Raw genomic sequence first — 22343 nt, forward strand, 5'->3', positions numbered from 1 at the left:
CCAAGCAGAGAGAAGACAAATTGAAATAGTAAAGTCAGAAAAAAAAAAGCTGTATGGGGAAAATGCTAGTTTTAATTCAATAGGAAACATTTTAGAAAGTGGAATAGAGATAGAGCTAAAATATATCAAATAATTATGACTGTATTAATAGTGAAAAGACATTTCAAAAACTTAGCCAAACAAGACTTGTAGGACAGAGGATGTGGCACAAAGATAAAACAACTGCCTGCCTGGCAGGCCTGAGACCTTGAGTTCAAACCCCAAAGAAATGATCTTTCTTCCTCAACTGCTTTTCTCCAAGAACGGGAAGAACAGCAAGAATGAGTCTCAAATTGGATAAGTCACCTTTTCCTCTTCATAAACAGGCTGATTCAACTGGAATGATAATTTTTCTTTAAGCCAGGTCAACTCATTTAAAAGGGTGCACTTCAGATTAATGATTTTATCAGGCTAGTTAGAAAAGCTTAGAGTTGTTTGTTCTGAGCAATGCTTATGGTAACATTCTCCCAAGGTATAGGAAATGATTGCAGTTGGCACACAGAGGATGCAGGACAGCAAGATAGGGACAGGTCATGGGTGCTAGCATGCTCACCCCTATTTTGGTTTGATAACCTCCATCCCAGGTCATCCACAGGCCAAGCCCAGCCACAGTTGCCCACTCCCACCCAAACTGGACTTACTCCTAGCTCCAGGTGCATCAGCAGTCAGCATGTCCTGCTCCACGCTATTTCTCCATGACCATGCAAGATGTCCTGCCCTGGCTATGTAACAGATATAGGATATTCTGTTTCCTGCTCCCAGCCTGCCTTCATCTCAGATAATATAAATCACTCCCTTGCCCAAGGAGAGGCTGCTACTCTCTATCCTGAGAGAGCTAGCCTGTAAGCCCTCTGCTGATAATAAAACTTGCACTGAATGTGACTGTGTGTTCTCTGGGCTGCTGCTTTTAATGGGAGCCGCCAAAGGTTCCGTTCAGAATGCTTAAATCACTGTAAGTGAGTGTTTTTTGAGCTATTCACAAGCAGATCTCTAGGTTCATTATCATCCTTACTGTTTCTGCAGCCTATTTTGAATACAGTGCCTGGCATGTGGTCTATACTTACTGTTGCTGGATAAATTCTGTCTCACATATATTTTAAATACAAATTTATATAATCTATATTTTCACCCAAACTTTTGCCCATATATTATTTATCTGGAAAAAAGAATATTTTTTCTTTTTTCTTGTGAAAATACTGTACAGAGGGGTTACAATTACATGAGCAAGATAACGAGTACATTTCTTATCAAGCATTGTTGCCTCCTCCTTTGTTTCCCCTTCCCATCCCTTCTCATCCTCCCTCCGCCCTCCTACCCAATCTCCCCCCCCCAAAGTTGTAAAGTTCGTTTTTTGATAAGACTTGTACATCATTGTTGTAATGGGTCCACCTGTATCCCTATTTAAACGGTTTGTTTTTGCCCTTCCCCTCCACAAATTATACCAACATCAAATACAGTGAAAGCAGGGAGGGACATACAAAGCAACAAAGTTATAATCTTATAAATGTGTTAGAAACAATCGCAAGAAAGAAAAAAAAACATTTGAATACATATCTTAGGGTTCATGTCCCTAACATCGCCTTATCTGACCTTTTCTGCTTGACTCAGACATATACTAGATATTGCAAATAAGGGAAACCATGGGAGCTATGAGGAAACAAGAATATTTTAAGTGTACATACTAATTTAAAAAAAGAAAAGTTTATTCTGCAAAATCTCCTCTCCTCTTTCTTCCCCTCCTCTCTCCTCTTCCACTGATCTGTTTTTAAATTATAAATATCAAGGCTGACCTTTAAAGAGTAAAGGGAGGAGAAGTACTTCAAAATAAAAATCACACTAAAATATGGTGTCTAGTCAGGGTGATTTGGGTGCTAAGGCAAGTCGACTGCCCGAGCTTGGGGGTCTGAGGGCAGCCTGAACTAGATACCCAAAGGCTGTCTCAAAACAAAACACTTTCAATGTGTTGAAACATCCTAAGCATCATGAAATCTTACCCCTCAGTTACATAATAATCTTAGAGTCCTTCTCCAATAAAGCAATGGTTTGTAATGGTTGCATTATATTTTAGTGGGATCGTTGTGAAGTTTATACAGTGTTTCCTTTAGGCAGGTTTTGTTTTTGCTTTCTTGAGTTCTTGTTGGCTGCTGGAACACTCTTACAAAAGGGAAATAAAAACAGATACACTTTGGGGCCTTGGGACCCAGAAGCCTTCATCTGGAGAGAACCAATTAAACCTTCAGAGACTAGAGAAGAGGCCATGCTGATTAGTTGGCAGAGCTAAGAGAGGTTGGGTGTAAAGATGCAGGGCAGCCGGATCGCGTCTTCCAGTCGCACAAAAAGAATGCAATTTCATACAGAAGTCCAAACAAAACAAAACAAAAAAAAAAACCGCCCGGGGAGAAGAGTCCTCTTCCTCTCACCTGTCCCGCCAACGCGAGTTAAGGGAAGCCTGGCCTAAAGGATGCAGCCAGCAGTCTGCGCGGAGCAGTCTCCCCATCTCCCAGGAGACGGGCTAGACATCACCTGGCCGGCGTCGCTCCCTCCCCAGCCAGGGCACGCTGGGAGGGCGGAGGCTGGAGAGGATGCGGCGCGGAGGTGGCACCGCACATCCGGCGCGCCTGCAGCCGGCTGCGGGCTGCATAATTGATGGGGGGCGGGGGGGGGGACGGGCGCAATGCAGGGCCGGCCAGGGGTGCGTGGAGCGCGTCGTCGGGGAGGAGGTCAGCGCGGCCCGGCCCCTCCCATTTCTCCTTCCCTTTAAAGCTTGGTCCCCGGGATCAGCCCTGGGCTCCGGGTTACCAGTCACTGCGCCCGGGGACTCCTGACGCCGACGGGGGACGAGCCGGGGAGCCGCCACCTCCACCGGGACGACAGGCGACCTTGCAGGCGCCATGCACGCGTTCACCGGCCTCTGGGGTCCCGGAACGACCCGTGCGCCGCCCGCCGGGCGCCTCCTCCTCCTCCTCCTCTTCCTCCAGGCTGCGACGCGCCCCAGCTGGGGGGACCCCGCAGGTGTGTGGTGTGCCGGATCCGGGCTGGGGAGCGTTCTGGCTGCCTCGAAGGGGCGCGCGCTGCCCGGTCGATCCCCGCGCGTGCGGGGGGGGGGCGGGGGATCGCAGGCGCCCGGACCCGGGTGGTGGCGCCTGGCGCCGGGATGCTGGCGGACAGGGAGCCGCGGCCGAGGCCTCTTATTGGCTGGGCGTAGGTTACCCGTGGAGGGGATCTGGGGATCCGTGGACTGCGCTGCTCCGAGGAGGGGGGGCGGGTGACCAGGGCCGGGCAAGGTGGGGGCGCTGGTTGTAGGACAGGGTCAGGTTTTTTGAGGGTTGTTAGAGCTTTGAGGTGGCCTCCGGGACTTTGCTAATGTGGCAGGCGTCGAAGTCACATTCCCCAGGGCCAACTCCCTTGGCTGGAGTGGACCATAAGGCTCAAATATCACCTTGCTTCCTCCTGGCCAGTGCCTGGCTTTGAGGATTTTTTTTTTTTCTTTTAAAGAGGTGAGTGGAAAAAGCACCAGACCCAACCAATCAACTAAGCAAAGCTTGACCAACTGATGACTTGTGTATCTATGTCTTATTTGGACACACCTTGATCTTTGAAAATAAAGTTGTTTTTTGTTTGTTTTGTTGCTTGCTTATAAAACTTTGACAGAGGGATTTAAGTACGAAGAGTATCAAGCCCTGTTTCAGTCCCTTCCTTCCTTCCTTCCTTCCTTCCTTCCTTCCTTCCTTCCTTCCTTCCTCCCTTCCTTTTTGCCATTTTTGGCATTTTTGCCTGACATATTTGGCAGCTTTTTGTGTCAGAGCTAATCCGTTTGACCTGCTTTCCTGTATACACAAATCTCTTAAGTGTTAGCATCTAGGAAGGATAATGGGATACCTCTCTCTCAAACTGGTAGAGACTAGCCACCAGGAACTAAAGTTATTAGTCTTTTTTTTGGGGGGGGGGAGATTGGTCCCGGGGCTTGAACTTCGGGCCTGAGCTTTTTTGTTCAAGGCTAGTGCTCTGCCACTTTGAGCCACAGTGCCACTTCTGGTTTTCTGGTGGTTAATTGAGCATAGAGTCTCACAGACTTTCCAGTCCTGGCTGGCTTGGAACCATGATCCTCATATTGCAGCCTCCTGAATAGCCAGGATTACAAGTGTCAGCAACTACCATTTGGCTTGGTTTTCAACCTTTTATGGGACGCTCTTTTCATGAGCGTTTAACTTGTAGAGTGAACATACCGTATGGAAAAAAAGATAAGAAACAGTACTTCATGTTTTATACATACCATTTAAAAGGAGTCATTGTGAAGTAACTTGGACAAAACCTTCTGGATCGCTTGGATCTCCCCATCTTTCTATTCCACATCTCCTGTCCATCATACTCTTCATAAATCATTTTCTACTTTCTGGGTATTCCTGTATTTCTATCACTGGCTCTCTCATACATGATTCACTTCTCAATATTACTTATTTACTTGCTCCCTCCCTCCATCCCTTTGGCATGAGAGGCAAGTGCTCCATGACTCCAGCTCCAGCCCTGAACTGTTGTTTTCAGAGTCAGTACATTCTGGCTTAGTCATAGAAGTTTGGTTTTCTACATGGAGAGAATTCTTACCAGAATTGTGAGAGAGCTTTAAAGATAGGGATACTTGAATCCTGTCGTCAAAAAGATTGATTTGTTCGCCTGGGATCCATGGATGCCAGGACATTAAGTACGTTTTCTTTTCTTTTTGTTGGATTTCTTTTGAAGAAGTTTATTAGCATACATAAGTTATAAAAAGCATGCTTACCCTCCTACCTCTCAGCCACGCCTCCAGCTCTGATTGTGAGGGCCTTGCTTTGTGTTCCAGAATGCACCTGGGCGAGATCTTTCTATGTTACTCTGCAAGTTGTAGCTGGTATAATGGGTGCATACTATATCATCCCTGTTGAGAACTAGTTTCATAAATTTTTCTGTGTGGACTGGCCTCAAACCACAATCCTTCCAGTCAGCCTCCTACATGAGTTTCCAGTGCCTGGCTGTACATTACTAATTTTCAAAACTTACCATGTGAGTCAAAGTAGGTTGAAAATCACTTCCTTAAAATGACTTGGCTTAGATAATGCACTGTTAGGTACTTATTCTTTTGGCATTAGGTGTAATAATCCACAGGTGGCTTCTTCGAAAGGCAAAAAACCCCACAACAACCCACAAAAAAACCCATGGAATAAATGTAGGTGTAAATACATGTCATGCATGGGAGAGTGTAAAGTTTATGCATGGTTTAAGTCATGTCCTCTTAGCATTACTTGGGTTCAAGTTATAAAATATGACATGTGAAAGGTATGAAGTTAGCGTCTAATTTCAGGCTAGAATTATAAATGGACAGGAAATTACAACTTGTTTTCTAGAGTCTGTTTTGAGTTGTATGAGGTTCAGTTTGTTGTTTGCTACAAGGTAATGGAAATTTTGCTGCATTTATTGGTGGTACTAAGGTTGCAAGCTTAGTGGGCAAGGGCTCTGCCCCTTGAACTATACCCTTCACCCCTTTTACTTTAGTTTGTTTTTGAAGTAGAGGACCTAGGATTGTGAACCTCCTATGACTATCTCCTATAAAGCTGGGATTACAAGTGTGTAATATTATCTGCATTGGTTTTTTGAGATAGAGTCTCACTAGTTTGGCTAGAGGGCCCTGAACCAGAATCCTCCCCCATCGTTACCCTACTCCTGTATGGGTTTTATGTAGATGCTTTGAACTCTTTGGAGATAAGTATTATGTTAAACTAAAACTTTGGGGCCAAAAATCAATAATAAAAATGGGTATATGTTATTGTGTTTGCTGTAGAACAACAGTGTGTCAGGACCTGCATTGTGTAACTTATAGCCTGATGAAAGCAATTTTGTTATCCTTGGCTTTCAAATGAGAAAATTAGGGGCCAGGTTAAAGAACTGCCCAAGTAAGCCGGGCGCCGGTGGCTCACGCCTGTAATCCTAGCTACTCAGGAGGCTGAGATCTGAGGATCGCAGTTCAAAGCCAGCCCGGGCAGGAGAGACCGTGAGACTCCTATCTCCAATAAACCACCAGAAAACCGGAAGTGGCGCTGTAGCTCAAGTGGTAGAGCGCTCGCCTTGAGCTGAAGAGCTGAGGGACAGCACCCAGGCCCAGAGTTCAAGCCCCACAACCGCCAAAAAAAAAAGAGCTGCCCAAGTAGCTGTATGTTATTTCACAGTAGAGCAGGAAACTAAGCATTGGTCAGTCTGACTCCTAAGTCTGTTTTTTTTTTTTTTTTTAAACATAGTGGTTGCTTATCTTTGAAATAACTTGGCATGGCTAGGAATATTTGCAACTTTTGAAGCTAAATGTTCCCTTTGATCTGAAGGACATGCTGACAGAATCCTAGCCTAAATTTAGGCGCAAGAATTCTCCTTGACTCATCTAAGGCTTTTTCAATTAAATAAGAGAAATAGGAGAATTAAATAGGAGAAATAGTACACAAATTTCAGCATCATTTTTTGCACTATTGAAACAAATTGGAATAGTTGAAAATGTCTGAGATTCTAAATCAACACCTTACTGTCCGGTGAACATGGCTTGTTAGTACACAAATGGGATTCTTTCAGCATTATTTTTTGCACTATTGGAACAAATTGGAATAGTTGAAAATGTCTGAGATTCTAAATCAACACCTTACTGTCCAGTGAACATGGCTTGTTTGCTTCTGTGATTATTGTTGTTCTCTCTACACCAGTTTCCAACAGAAACTGCCTAGTAATAAATAGTTGTTGGAAAGAATGTTATTGAGTGCCTACATTAGTGACACTGTTAGTCTCCGTCTCAGTAGAAGACACTAAGGATTGTGTGTGTGTGTGTGTGCGCGCGCGCACGTGCGCGTGTGCGTGCGTGCATGCGTGCACGCATGCCTGTTCTGGGACTTGAACTCAAGTCTTAGGTGCTGTCTCTGAGCTTTTTAGCTCAAGGCTAGTGCTCAATCATTTGAATCACTGCTGCACTTCTGGCTTTTTGGTGACTAATCGGAAATAAGAGTCTCAAGGACTGTTCTGCCTGGGGCGGTTTCAAACTATGATCCTCAGATCTCAGTCTCCTGAGTAGTGAGGATTACAGTCATGAGCCATAGGTATCCAGTGGCACTAGCTGTTTGTATCTTTAAGGCATTTGCAGTGTGAAGCATTTGTTAGTTCAACTGGCTCTTTGTCTTCCTGACCCTCCTTTTCCTTCCCATCTTTCCCTGCCTGAATAGTTTCTATAAGACACTAGGGAAGCAGGAGCTGGGAGGTTTCTTACCTGAAGGGTGAAGCCAGAGGCATCCAGATGCTGGTGAGGAAGGCATCCAGGAGGAGGGCAGCTCAGGGTGGCATGATAGACCCTGAGCCCAGTGATGAAGATGCTTCTGCCAAAGGATGATTTGCACAGGAACTCAGAGCTAAGCAAGAGGACCAGCATTCATTCCTGTGTAGGAGCAGCTAGACATCCACTATGTGGTCCCCACACAGGCATGAGTGCTTTGAAAAGCAAGCAAGAGGGGCCAACCAGCACAGGAGATGGAGCTTCAGTGGTGAGGAAGACGACTGTGAGACTTTTGTGGGAGATTAATTCTGTATAAGGAAACTGATCAAATTAATAGAATTATGCTACAGAGAAGGAAATAATAATGGGGAAAAGTAGAAAGAGTTCTGTGATACTGACTTGTGCCAGAACCATTGCTGTGAATTCATGATTATAAAATCTAGACTCCACATAGAGCTCTCCTATGACCCAGCAATCCTACTTTGGGCATTTACCCAAATGATCACAAACAAGATCATCCTAAAGCTACCAGCACAACCATGTTTATTGCAGCATTATTTACCATAGCTAAGATATGGAACCAACCCAATGCCCCTCAGTAGATGAATGGATCAAGAAAATGTGGTATATATACACAATGGAATTCTGTGCCTCCATCAGAAAGAATGACATTGCCCCATTTGTTAGGAAATGGAAAGACTTGGAAAAAATTATATTAAGTGAAGTAAGCCAGGCCCAAAGTAACATAGGTCCCATGGTTTCCCTTATTTGAAATAACTAGTATATGTCTGAGTCAAGCAGAAAAGGTCAGATACGTTGATGTTAGGTGAAATGAACTCCAAGATAAGGACTCAAGTGGTTTTTCTTGCTTGCTATTGTTTCTAACCTATTTATAAGATGATTTCTTTGTTGCTTTGTATGTCCCTCCCCCACAGTATAACCCCTGCTTTCACTGTATTTGATGTTGGTATAATTTGTGGAGGGGAAGGGCAAAAACAAACCGTTTAAATAGAGATACAAGTGGACCCATTACAACAATGAGATGTACAAGTCGTTATGTCGAAAAACGAACTTTACAACTTTGACGGAGGTGGGGGGTGGGGGGTAGGATGGGGGTGGAGGGGGGAGGTGGGGAGGAGGGGGAGTGGTTGGAGATGGGAAGGGGAAACAAAGGAGGAGACAACAATGCTTGATAAGAAATGTACTCATTACCTTGCCCATGTTATTGTAACTCCTCTGTACAGTATTTTCACACACACACACACACACAAATAAAATGAAATTTCTCTCACCTATGCCAACCTATGTTTGTGAAATGCATGGGTAATATATGCAACATGTCATGCATATTATGTACACACATGTGTGTATATTATTCACTATTGTATGTGCTTTATCTATGTGTTCCACTGATGTGGATTAGTGATCTCCAAACAATTTGTATATTCAGCACCCAGATCTTGTATTCAAGGACCATATTAATTGTAATGGGACATCTTGGAGAAATGGCTGATTTTAGAGGTGGAGTGGAAAAGTCTGGAACATTTGTGTCAGCAAACCTAAAGAATGATGAATCATGTTTAAAGGAGCCAGTGGGAAGGGGTTCCAATTGAAAAATCTAGGACACATTGAACATCAGCTTACAGAAAACTACTGCATGACTATTATTATTATTATTATTATTTGAGATGGGTTTTGCCATATAGACCAGGGTGGGTAGCCTTGACCTTAGAATCTTCCTATCTTAGGAATATAATAATAGCAATATAATAATAATATAATATAATAAAATAATATAATAATAACATAATAATATAATATAATAATATAATATAATAATAATAATAGTGCTAATGAGCTGATAGGGAGGAGTGAAATGAGTCAGTGAAATGTTTAATGAGACACAAAGCATTAGGTAGTTTCAAAGAAACCATCCACAAAGTTCTTATAAATATAGTGAGTCAATTATGGACAGAGGCCCTCTGCTTTATAATCAAATAAGCAAAATGAAAAGCCAGGAATGATGCAGAAGCTTCTATTTCTGTGCTGTGTGATAGGACACAATAAGGAGACAGCAGGCCCTCTGCAATGTTTCTGCCAAAGGTGTTTACTTAAAATCTGACAATATATTACAACAGAACTCGCCTGGATTTTCCTATGTGCCAACGTTAGGAGAATCAGGAGAGACAGGAGCTGTTCAGAGTGAAAGTCACCAGAGTGACATGGGAGTTTGTGTCAATGTGTGATTCTGAATTGGATCTTTTGCTAAATAGTACTAGGTGGGAGGATGGAGGTCGGCCCAGGGGAAGAGCTGGTGGTGTGGGGAGACTGAGCTGGGTGTGGAGATGTACTGCTGTAGCAGGGGAAGAGCTGGTGGTGTGGGGAGACTGAGCTGGGTGTGGAGATGTACTGGTGTAGCAAAAATGCTAGCTTGTTGATTTTAATGTGGTTTTGGTATGGTGAGAGCATATTTTCTTCGTAGCAAGCATACAGTAATATCTTAGAAGAAAATGTATCATCGGGTCAGTAATATAGCGCTCACTTGGCTCAGAGAGAAACATGTTCTGTTCTTGAAACTTCTGCATTTTCCTGGCTATTTGAAGAGAAACAAAAAGTTCAGTTGGTTTTGAGAAAGCCTAATGTAACATAAGGCATCAAACTGCAACAGTTGTTAAGAGATGGTCATTCGGTTTACCTTCTTTGTACTGTTTTCCAAAGCAGTGTATGTCCTTAAACCAGAACTAGACTGTCTATGCGGGGGATGTGTGTTCTAGATTAAATCTGCAGATTGTATGATGTTGGATAATTTGTTTGCAGAATCACTTAAATATTTCACAAGGTAAGGTGAACTCTGAGAATAAACAAGTTAGCACATGTATATTGATGTGGAAGGGGAAAAAATCCTTTCAACATTATGATAAAACATCATCGTTATTCAAGCCTAACAAAATATTTTAGGCAATCTTAGTATTTTTCTTGTATTTTTTAAAGTTATTGAGGTCATCAGAACTAATGTATCCCTAATCTCAGGGATACATCAGAATCTTTTTTATAGCCAGTTGCACAGTTCTGAGAACCTGAAAGAGAATTTTGATTGATCTTAAAGTCTGAAGTGCTTTTGTAAGTTGGCCAACAGCAGTGAGCTAGCTAATAGCCACAACTTTATTTCCTGATTTCAATGCTCTATGCAACGTGAGGTTTTTCTTCCTAAAAACAAGTCCCCAACAGTCACCTGGCTAGAGGGTGCTGGTTTTTGGTCATGATTGGTGTGAAGTCTTCATGCTTTAAAATATTTGTACTTAGGCTATGGAGAGCAGGAGCATAGGATGAAAAGGCCATTTGAAGATGATCAGAAATCACCAAATTGAAGAATAAAGGATGGGAAGTGGGTGTATGATGTAGCTATTCAAAATGAAGGTTTCTCTAAAACAAAACAAGACAAAAAACAAAACAAAATGAAGATTTTTCAACTATGGCTTCATTGACATCTTGGCATGGGTATTTCTTTGTTATGGGGACTGTTAATGAAAAATGTTTTATATAATTACATGAAAGTACACATTTTGCTTGCAGTTAGGGATTGGATGAGGTCTGGAAGCTTTTTTACTCAACTACCACTTGAGCCAAAGCTTCATTTCCAGCTTTTTGGTGGCTAATTAGAGATAAGGGTCTCACAGACTTTTCTGCCTGGGCTAGCTTCAAACCATGATCCTTGGCTTTTAGTCTCCTGAGTAGCTAGGCTTGCAGGCATGAGTCACCAGAACCCAGTTGTTTTTCTTTTGTTGTTTTTGTTGTTTGTTTTAAATTAATCTTGTCCAATAGGTTCTGTTCTGTGTAAACAAATACCAGTTTCTTATCTGGACTGTTACCTGTCTCTGTCTTATAAAGGCTGACTTAGAAATTGTTATGTCAGGATTAAAGACTTTTATTTTCTTCTTCTTTTTTTTTGGGGGGGGGGTCCGGTCATGGGGCCTGAACTCTGGGCTTGGACGCTGTCCCTCAGCTCTTCAGCTCAAGGCTAGCGCTCTACCACTTGAGCCACAGTGCCACTTCTGGCTTTTTTCTTTTTGCTTATGTGGGGCTGAGGAATCCTCAAGCATGCAAGGCAAGCGCTCTACCACTGAGCCACCTTCCCAGCCCAAGACTTTTATTTTCTTGACAAACTTTCTTTGCTCTTTTCTTGATAAATTCTTTCTGGTTGTAATGTCCAGAACTCAAAACAACCTTTCCTCCCTTTTCTTTTCTCTCCTTTGAAATTTTCTAATCCAGTTTACAAACTAAGAGATAGAAGTTCTATATATCTTAGGACCCAGAAATACAACTCTAAATATGTTTTATAAGAAGCATTAACTTTATTTGGTAAGTAGATATTTTAAAGCTTGGTAGTTATAGCTAAGCCATATCATTGCTTAAATGGCTTAAAAATTTCTTTTTAGTCAGTTGTGGGGCTTGAACTCAGGACCTAGGTACTGTCCCTAAGCTTTTTTGTTCAAGGCTAGTGCTCTACCACTTTGAGCCACAGCTCTATTTCTGGTTTTTAAATGATTAATTGGAGATACAAGTCTTATGGGGACTTCTTTACCAGGGATTGCTTGGAATTCAAATCCTTAGATCTCAGCCTTCTGACTAGCTAGGATTATAGGTGTGAGCCACTGGTGACTTTTTGAAGAAATCTATTCTTATTTCCAAACCTTTGTTTTCTAAATAGTCTGTATATCTACACTATTCCTTAATTGTGTTTTTCTGATGGAGTCTTGTATAATTCAAAATGCTAGGTATCAAAATGTTAGGATGAAGATTTAACTAATTTTCAGTATGCAATATTGAAAGCAACCAATATGTTGATGGAATACCAAGAATGATAACTTTAATTTTAATAATAGCTTATATATTTTCTTTGCTCCTTTTTTTTTTTTTTTTTTGGTCAGTCATGAGGCTTGAACTCTGGGCCTGGGCGCTGTCCCTCAGCTCTTCAGCTCAAGGCTAGTGATCTACCACTTGAGCCACAGTGCCACTTCTGTCTTTTTCTGCTTATGTGGTGCTGAGGAATTGAACTTAGGGCCTCATGAATGCAAGGCAAGCACTCTACCACTGAGCTACGTTTCCAGCTCATCTCTTTCTTTTCTTCTTTCTTCCTCTTTCCTTCCCTCTCCTCCCTTCCCCTCCCTTCCTCTCCCTTCCTCTCCCTCCCTGCCTCCCTCCCTGCCTTCCTCCTTCCCTCCTTCCTTCCATCCTTCCTTCCTGCTTTCCTTCTTTCCTCCCTTCTTTCCCTCTCTTCCTTTTCTAGCCCTCCATTTCTTTCCCTCCCTCCCTTCTTCCCTCTCTCTCCCTCTTTCTTTCTTTTTTTCCCTCCTCCTTCCCTCCTTCCCTTTCTCCCTCCCTCCCTTCCTCCCTCCCTCCCTTTCTCCCTCCCTCCCTCCCTCCCTTCCCTTCCTTCCTTCCTTCCTTCCTTCCTTCCTTCCTTTCTTTCTTTTGTTCCTTCTTTCCCTCTCTCTTTCTTTCTTTCTTTCTTTCTGTCGTTCTGTCTTTCTGTCTTTCTTTCTTCTTTCTTTCCAGTGTTCAGGGGTCAAACCCAGTACCTTGTACATACTAGGCCATCACTTTACCAGTGAGTTATGCCTCAGCCCTAGCTTATGAAATTTTATATATGAAGTCCAACCAAACTTTTTTCCTTGTCTCCAAATTTGCTTCAATTAAAGGAAGCCCTAAGGTAAAGTGAGTTCAAATGTTCTCTTAGTATTTTTAGTAGCTGTTACAGCACATATATGCCATTTGTTTTCAAAGTGTTAATGACATAAATTGTGAGCCCATCTAGTGTTGTCTGTTACAAAATGCATGTGAAAAATATCTAAAAATGTAGAAAAGTAGAGACAGTTATGCTATTTCTCAGGAAGCCCTCACAGGTAGAAGGTGGGTGTAGAGCTGTCATGCCCCATGTCCCTGGACGAAGGAGGAGAACATTACTTACCTCTAGAACAGTCATTGATTGTTACACTTTCTTGTGGTTTTTGCCTTTGTTTTTGCATCTGTAAGAGAATGCCAGATGCAAAACTTTTAGAAATGGTCAAGAAAAGGGTGGGTGGGGTATAATCTTAGCATCAGGATTCAGTACATGTACAGCTTTCTTAGTCCATCCTTCCTGGAAGTGAGAAGCGAGATATATCTATATATCTATCTATATCTATATCTATATATCCAGATAGACCTGTATTTGCCATTTTGTATTAGAATGCAGTTGCTATTCTACCCCTCTCGAGCCCCAGACACTCCTGGATCTGGAACTGAAGTTAATGACCCTCCGGCAGGGAGTACATAACAAAGTACTCATTCCAGACCCCCCCTCCCCACCCGGGTCTGGGATCGGAGATAGTGGCCATCTGGCAACCACTTCCCCCGGGCCTGGGATCAGAGATAGTGGCCATTTGGCAACCACTCCCACCCAGGCCCAGGATCAGAGATAGTGGCATCTGGCAACCACTTCCCCTAAGTCACCCTAGAAGTACCGTCCAATTAGTTTAGAGCACAACAGTCCTCTAGCCTGACCGATTATTAGCTTTGTATTAGCTTTTCCCGCTTTGTATTGCGCCAATCATCCGCTAAAATTATGATTTAAATTTCCCGCGTGGTGTATTGATTTGTTGCCAATACATACTGAGGCCTTACCCCTACCAAAGAACATATAAAAAGTGCTGTAACCCTGTGCTGGGGGCCTCTCGTCTGCACTGACATCAATGCACAGAGGGGTCCGTGCTCAAGCTCATCAATAAATGACTCATTGCCGCTTGCATTGATCTTTGGTCCCTGGTGGTCTTTTCGGGCGCTCCAAGTCTCCCAGCATTATAGAAGTGTTTGTGGTGGAGACTTGTTCTCATGAAAGCGCTGAGCTCACTGGATCCCATTGTGAAACCCCCAAGTAAGCAAGTCACTGGCAGAAGTTGGATTGGGACACAAAAAATCCCTGTGTTCCTATTTTATCTTTCTTTTTGGTGACTCAGCTTAATCCTTTCAGGGAAGTATTCAAACCACCTCTGCTGGAATCTTCTGCCAATTTCTTTTACACGTCAGTGTTAGCTAAGTCAGCTTTCTGCCAGCTGTCCTCCCACTGAAAGTAATGAGGTTTTCAGTCTCAGTTTTTATTTTATTTTTTTATTAAAAAACACCTTGTCCAACCAAAGAGCTTTTCACTTTGACTATTCTAGCTCCACTTTGCCCTACTTTTCCACGACGGCATTTATTTGTATACATTGCCTCTCAGAAAGGATCTCATCCCAAAGCAAAAATAGCAATCATTACACAGGATTCTTTGCCCATGGGGCCTGCTTGTTAAGTGGTAAGTGGAGCCTGGTGGAGGCTGACGCTTTCAAGGGCATATGAGGTTAGGGCAAGTAAAGATGGCGTCAGGCTCAAGCATGTCTGCTTGTGCTTTTAATATATGCACTAACAATTGGAAATGGCTAGCTTCCACCAAAAGCCTCATTCTTTTGAAAAAAGATGCAGCTCAGGAATGTTGCCTGAACATTGACCATACTAATATGCATTCCTGAAATGATCATAATCACCCCTTTCTTAACTATTTCTGGAAAATTTCTACCTAGCATTTTTTTACAGATAGTGGCAAAAACACCCATGTACACCTGGCACGGTAGTACATGCCTGTAATCTCCGCTACTTGGAAGGCAGAGAAGGGAGTATCTTTACAGTTCAAGGCCCTCTAAAGGTGGGAAAAAAAGTTAGCAAGACCCAATCTCAGAAATAGAAGAGCTAGCAGTGGCAGCAAGTTCTAGGCAAAAGCGTAAGACCCTACCTGGAAAAAAAAAAAGAACAAGAGGCTGGAAATAGCTCAAGTGGAAGAGTGCTTACCTATTTAATGTGAGGTTGAACCTCACTACGGCTAAATAAATAAATAAAATAAAATAAATGCAATGCCTACTGTATTCTTGAATTCTGTAGAATCCCCTATTTTTTCCCCCTATTCCTTTAACTTCTTAGTTTACATTTTTGTTCAAGGTATGCTTACATTCCTTTTGTCTCTTACTTCTAAAATGGATCCTAATGAAGTTCTTCCTTAAGATACCAAAATTTAAATGTTTTACAAAATTCACAGACAGCTCTTTCTTTCCCATTCATCTGGTCATAAGCAAGTGACATCATCTTTGACTTTCCTGAGATAATTTTTCTTTAATACAGTTTCTGAGTGATCTATGCTCAGGTCTGGGAAAAATCATTTTCATTAGGAATAAGAATGTTGATGGGAACCTTTTTTAGCAGTGTGTTGGAGGGAGAAGAGAGGATGTGACAGTGAGTATACATGAATATTGTATGTGGGTAGAAAATAGGTTTTCGGTTCTGGATAGTCCAATGAGAAACTCAGACATATAATCACTTTCAGAGGCTGGAGTGCTTTAAGTGTGTTATTAAAGATGACACTATTAAAAAAAAAAGCACATGCCAGGGGCTAGGAAGGTGGCTCAGTGGTAGAGTGCTTACCCTGGGTTCGATTCCTCAGCACCACCTAAGCAGGAAAAAAAAGCCAGAGTGGCACTGTGGCTCAAGTCCCTAGAGCTAGCCTTGAGCTGAAGAGCTGAGGGACAGCGCCCAGGCCCAGAGTTCAGGCCCATGACTGGACCCAAAAAAAAGCACATGCCAGTGTCCAAAGCAATATTAGAAATGACTGAACATTTGAAGCACAGCCTTGTAGAGAATTAGATTTTGCTACGCGCATCTTTTGGTTTTTGGAAAAGCCACCTGTAAAACCAAAACAACCAAGAGGATCAGCTTTGGAAACATTTTTTTTTATTGTGAAAATACCATACAGAGGGGTTACAATTACATGGACAAGATAATGAGTACATTTCTTATCAAGCATTGCTGCCTCCTCCTTTGCAAAGTTCGTTTTTCAACATAACAACTTGTACATCTCATTGTTGCAATGGGTCCACCTGATAACATTTTTTTTAATACTGCAAAGCAAAGGTCTAGAATTCCAATCTTGCACCCAAATTTCTGAGCACAGTATTTTTCTTTAGAGTGCAGTAAGGAATGTATGAGTTTAATTTAAATTGAGTGGAAGGCTTGAAGAATGCAGCCAAGTTGATAATAATAAGCTTTCCCTCCCCCATGACTCATCCCGTGGAATTGGGTTAGTTTTTGCAGGAGATAAAGTTTGATACCCTAAGGTCAGAGGAGAACAGTAAGCAATATAAAAACAAAAATAAAGCTTTGAGGGGAAGAAGAGAGGGAGAAATGCAAACCTGTTTGTTTTTTTTTTTTTTTAAAGAGGAGGGAAGTGCCAGGAAAGGGGAAGAGGGTAGTCAGAAAACAAACAACAACACAACTTGTGCAGCCATTTTGTTTTCTCTGTCCTGCTGTGCCCAGCACCTACAGTTTAATTTCTCCCTCTCCTCCCTCTCTGTACTTCTTTCTTGCCTCTTCTTTCTGTTTTCTGTCATTCTTACCTCATTTCTCAGTGTTCACTTCTATTTTATGTTTTGTAAAGAACTTGCAATTGTATGAAGCTTTTATTCAAGGGGAAAAAATCCATCTTAAAAAAATCAGCCGCTGAGTTCACATCTGGATTCCATGTGGCCACACCTTTCCCCGCCCCTACCCTAGATGAGGCCTAGCCCAGGCCCAGAGGCTCTCTTTCCTAGGTCTTTTCCCAGCCGCATGGAGGGCCAACATGGCCTGGTGCCAGCTGGAACGATGAATAAACCTACCCCTTAACTGAAAAAAAAAAAGCAACTTTGGGGCTGGGAAGGTGGCTCAGTGGTAGAGCGCTTGCCTTGCATGCATGAGGCCCTGGGTTCAATTCCTCAGTACCACAAAAACAAAAAAAGCCAGAAGTGGGGCTGATGCTGAAGTGGTAGAGCACTAGCCTTGAGCTGAAGAGCTGAGGGACAGTGCCCAGTCCCAGAGTTCAGGCCCCATGACCAACAAAAAAAATAAATAGAAATAAAAATAAATCAGCTTTGTAAATTTAAATAAGAAGGAGAAAATAAAACTGCAACAATTGGGTCACATTTAATAGCTGAATACATTATTAAATATTTTTGTATTATATAATATATCAGTTTATTTACTTTAGATTTGTATTTATTTTATTTTTAAACTAAACATACTGTCTTGAAATAGTCATCAAAGGGGTTTCAATACAGTACGTTAATTTGTGAGTACAAACCCCCTTGATCAATATCACCTCGTCCATCATTCTCACTCCATCCACTCACCCCCAGATATTCCCTATAACTTGCCTTTTTCTTTTTCTTTTTTGTTTGTCATGGGGCTTGAACTCTGGGCCTGGGCCCTGTCCCTCAGCTCTTCAGCTCAAAGCTAGCACTCTACCATTTGAGCCACAGCGCCACTTCTGGTTTTCTGAGAGGTTTATTATAGGTAAGTCTCACAGCTTTTCCTGCCTGGGCTGGCTTTGAACTGTGATCCTCAGATTTCAGCCTCCTGAGTAGCTAGGATTGCAGGTGTGAGCCACCAGTACCCTGCTTACTTTGCTGTTTTAAAGTACTTTCTGTTTAAAAATATTTTTATTACCTTCAATAAAAGTAAGTTGTTCCCATTCAACAAAGCAGTTATGGATACAGTATGTGCTGATCAACATTGAAGGGGTGACACTGAACAAAGTACTGAGTGTTGGTACATGTTCTTTCTCTTTCAGATTCAGAGTTTACAAGTCTGCCTGTTCGGGATGAAATGATAGCCAAGTACTCTAACCTTCCCTTGGAGACTCATAACATATCACTGACAGGTAGGTATCTCATGTTCCAAATACTGTGGTGTCAAAATAGGGCTCAAGAAAATGTTTTAACTTAAACTACTGCTTTTTGTCTCCACATCTACTAATATCTGATCCTGGTTATTGGGAACACCATACAGTAATTTACACAGATGTCTTGAGTATAATGGGTTTTTAATGTCATATGGACATTGTGCTGTGTGATTGGGAGAAAGAAGCTATTCTAGACCTGTTAGACCCTAGAAAGCCCTAGAAGGAGGGGTGTTTGTGGAAGAGCAGTGGAAGATTAGTTGTAGTAGATAGTCTTATGCTTTTGTCAGTTCCTGAGAGTTACTTCCATTAAGACCATTACTCTGCATGGGGGCGGAAGTGTGTCTTCTGGAAAGCATTCAGCTGGAGAAACTAGTGATGATGTCCCAGGACTGAAGGGCAGGGCTGTGGGGAAAAGGAATGCCAGAAATAGACTCAGCTCGGACTTACCATTTCTCAGAATTGCTTTTCAATCAAACGTAAGCACAGAGTTTTTAAAATTAGTGTGAGAGGTCTGAGGCCTATTAGCATAAAATAGCATAATTACAACTTAAAAAATTAAGACTGTATGTGAAATTAATAACTACTATTTTACACAGTTATGTCCAGTTTTAAACTATCTCTTGTAATCTTATGAATTGTTTCTGCACTTTGTATTACTTGACTGTGTGTGTGTGTGTGTGTGTGTGTGTGTGTGTGTGTGCGCACATGTGCGCGCGTGCACACATTTGCTTGAGCATGGTGGAACAATTTTATTTTAATTAAGAAAATTATTATTTTTACTTGGTTGCACAAAGGGGGGCTTTACAATGTATTTTTGTCAGTGTCACCCCTTCCATTGTGGAAGAACACTTTTATAAGTTGGTGTAGGTAGGTATTTTGTTTTTGTTTTCCAAATATCCTTATTCCAGTATTAGAAATGTATCCTCATAAAAAATAATGACAATATTATTATGTTGTTAACTTCTTTTTTCTTTCTGCATATTCTAATTGTTGGTTGTCTCTTTAAATTGAGAGGTCTTAAGGTTGCCAATGTTTTGATGAATCTGCCAACATTGTACACAGGAGATCACTCTCACTCACCCAGGACAATTGGGGCCTGGAAACATTGTATCAGCATAGACCTTAACTTGTTAACTAGTGTTAGGGGGGTTATTTGCTTAAGGTGCTTAGGGGGTTTAACTCCTAGCTCTTCTTTTATTCTAATGATGTAAATAAAACTACTATTCCTACTCTTATAAAGAGAACAGGTGGGGCTGGGAAGGTGGCTCAGTGGTAGAGTGCTTGCCTTGCATGCATGAGGCCCTGGGTTCCTCAGCACCATATAAGTAGAAAAGGCCAGAAGTAATGCAGTAGCTCAAGTGGTAAAGCACTCACCTTGAGCTGAAGAGCTGAGGGACAGTGCCCAGGCCCAGAGTTCAGGCCCATGACTTGCACAAAAAAAAAAAAAAAAAGAAAAAGAAAACAGGTGTTTTCAGTTGTTCATTACTTACTTACTCCTCTGACTTGATGAAACTTGTGTCAGCTCTTGTCCTCAGGGACTTCTGCACTGCAGCTTGCTCTATATCTCAACCATACAGCCTGAGTAGTATGCTACTTACCTACATTCTCTTGTTTTCTCATTTTCCCTTCAAGTCCTGCCAGCTTGGTTGTCCTTCCTTCCACAACAAAGGCTTTTCCTCTTTGATTTTGTGAATCTTGAAGATCTTAAGTTTGGAACCTTTACTACAGTGTATTGTCCTTCTTTATTTATTGATTTAGCTTTTTAGAAAACAAGGCCTTTTTTATTTCTTTTAAAGGTAGGTTAGAATTTGTTTTTATTTGGCAAAAAATTGAGTAATTAACAATGCTTGATAAGAAATGTACTCATTATCTTGCCTATGTAATTGTAAACCCTCTGTACCGTATTTTCACAATAAAAAAAAACCCCAAAAACTGATCTTAACATTAAAACGTCACTTCCCTGATCTGTAAACCAAATGGTTTCATGTATGGTTGTCTTGTCCACAGTGTGGTCTTAGGAGCTTAAGACTTGATTATTAAGAGCCATTGAGGGTCCTTACTGCACCAGTAGGGGCTTTTAATGGGTTTTGTGAATATTTTCATGTTATCCTTGCCAGTTTGATGTGCCAGTATTATTTATTTTCTATATATTGTTAATTTTACTATTGTTAATCAGTAAATAGTAGTTAGTAGCCAGCTCTGGTGGCTTATGCCTGTAATCCTAGCTACTCAGGAGGCTGAGATTGTGGTTCAAAGCCAGCTCAGGCAAAAAAGTCCCCTTGAGACTTTTTTTAAAGTTTTTTTTTTATTGTGAAAATACCATACAGAGGGGTTACAATTACAAGAGCAAGGTAATGAGAACATTTCTTATCAAGCATTGTTGCCTCTTTCTTTGTTTCCCCTTACCATTCCTGCTCTCCCTTCCCTGCCAAAGTTGTAAAGTTTGTTTTTCCACCTAACATCTTGTACATCTCATTGTTGCAATGGGTCCACCTGTATCCCAATTTAAACAATTTGTTTATCTCCAATGAACCACCAGAAAACTGGAAGTGGAGCTGTGGCTCAAAGTAGTGTTGCACTAGCCTTGGGCAAGCCTTATGGCTGACAGCCACAAAAAAAGTAGTTAGGGGGAAGAACATACAAAAGAAACAAAGAAATCACATAGTACATTAAAAACAACAGCAACAAAGATAAAACTTCTTGTGTCTGTATCTTGGGATTCATTTCACTTAGCCTCGTCTTATATAGTCATATGTACATAGCTTTTGACGGTTTCTGCTTGTCTGGTAAGATTATCCTAGACATACACTAGTTATTGCAAATAAGGGAAACCTTGGGACTATGATTCTTTGGGTCTGGCTTACTTCTCTTAATATAATTTATTCCAAGTCTTTCCATTTCCTAACAAATGGGGTGGTATCATTCTTTCTGATGGAGGCCGTACTGCATTTGATTCCAGTGCCCTGCATCTTGTATATGCATTTTTTTCTAATTTGGGGCAGGGAAGAGAAATAGCAAAATGCTGAAATAAGGATACAGATTGACCCACTGTTACAATGAGACATATAAGATACCTTGTTGAAAATGAACCTTACAACTTGGGGGCAGGGAGGGAGGAGTTGTGGAGGTGAGGAAGGAAGGGATAGTATGGGAAAAACAAGGGAGGGAGTAACAATGCTAGATAGGAAATGTACTCATTACCTTACTCATGTAACTATAACCCCTCTGTACAGTATCTTTACAAGAAGAAAAACAAAGAAAAGTAGTTCATGCATTTTCATCTTTTTCCTTATTATTTTCTCTTTCGCTCTGGCCATTTCAGAAGTTCAATCTATTAGATCATTTTTCTCCCTAGAGTGAGTTAAGTACAGTTACCAATTTTGACCTTAGCTGTTCTCAGCACATTTATTTGATGAGAGTGGGAAGCTCACTTAACCTGTGCCTGGGGGAATATTTTGATTCTTAAGAGCCTAGTTGTGTAATTAATATTTTAAAAGAATATGAATTATTTGCTAAACAAGTTCATGGTATTAATCACATACCATGTACATGGTATTTCTAACAGCCCTGTAAGATGAGTATTATTACTTATAATCTAGAGATGAGAAATGAAAAGCAAAAAGATTAAGCGAAGTGATCGCAATTCCAGGACCCCAGGTGGAGCTTGATTTTGAACCCTGGGAGTCTGGCACCAGAATCAACGCCTTTAATCATACTTTGGGCTGTCTTATGGCTGATTTCTTTATTTCTTAGTTCAAACCCTTACGCATATTTTAAGGAGATGGAGGCAGGTGTGACATGATTTATTCAAAAACTATGAAAATAAAGCTATTCTAATAATCTGAACCCTATGTAGGTCAAATGAGCAATTACATTTCTGAATATTGAATTTGTAAAAGTATAATTGATCTGACTAGAATTATGAAGTTTCCCGTCCTCCTTTCTTTCTCTTTTCTCCTGCCCCTCCCTTCCTCTCACCAGGTTTTATGGAACAGATGTTTGGATAATGAACATCATTGTTCTAACTTTTCTAATATCAATATTTGACAGTTGTTAGGTGTGTTACTGCAATTAGTGTTTCTGTGTTGTTACTTTCAATGATTTTTCTTGTCATCTGCATTTTGTACTGTTTACTGTCTCAATAATGTGTTACAGTTCAAACAGTGACACTGAAATCAAAACATCAGCTGGCCATTTTCTTTCTCAGCCTGTTGGTAGGACATCAGCAACTTTGTTGACTCAGTGGCACACTGT

General features: G+C 41.4%; 1 protein-coding gene across 1 annotated transcript in view; it reads left to right on the top strand.

Annotated features, from left to right (window-relative positions):
* Positions 1-2704: 2704 nt before the first annotated feature.
* The window catches only part of Emb (embigin), a 47828-nt gene continuing 28189 nt past the window's right edge, over positions 2705-22343 (top strand). The window contains exons 1-2 of the mRNA XM_013018675.1: positions 2705-3051; positions 17979-18068. Of these exons, the coding sequence (XP_012874129.1) occupies positions 2931-3051; positions 17979-18068 (211 nt within the window). The 5' untranslated portion in view covers positions 2705-2930. The remainder of the gene's footprint in view (positions 3052-17978; positions 18069-22343) is intronic.

The sequence above is a fragment of the Dipodomys ordii genome, unplaced genomic scaffold (genome assembly GCF_000151885.1).
Source record: "Dipodomys ordii isolate 6190 unplaced genomic scaffold, Dord_2.0 Scaffold41, whole genome shotgun sequence".
NCBI lineage: Eukaryota > Metazoa > Chordata > Mammalia > Rodentia > Heteromyidae > Dipodomys > Dipodomys ordii.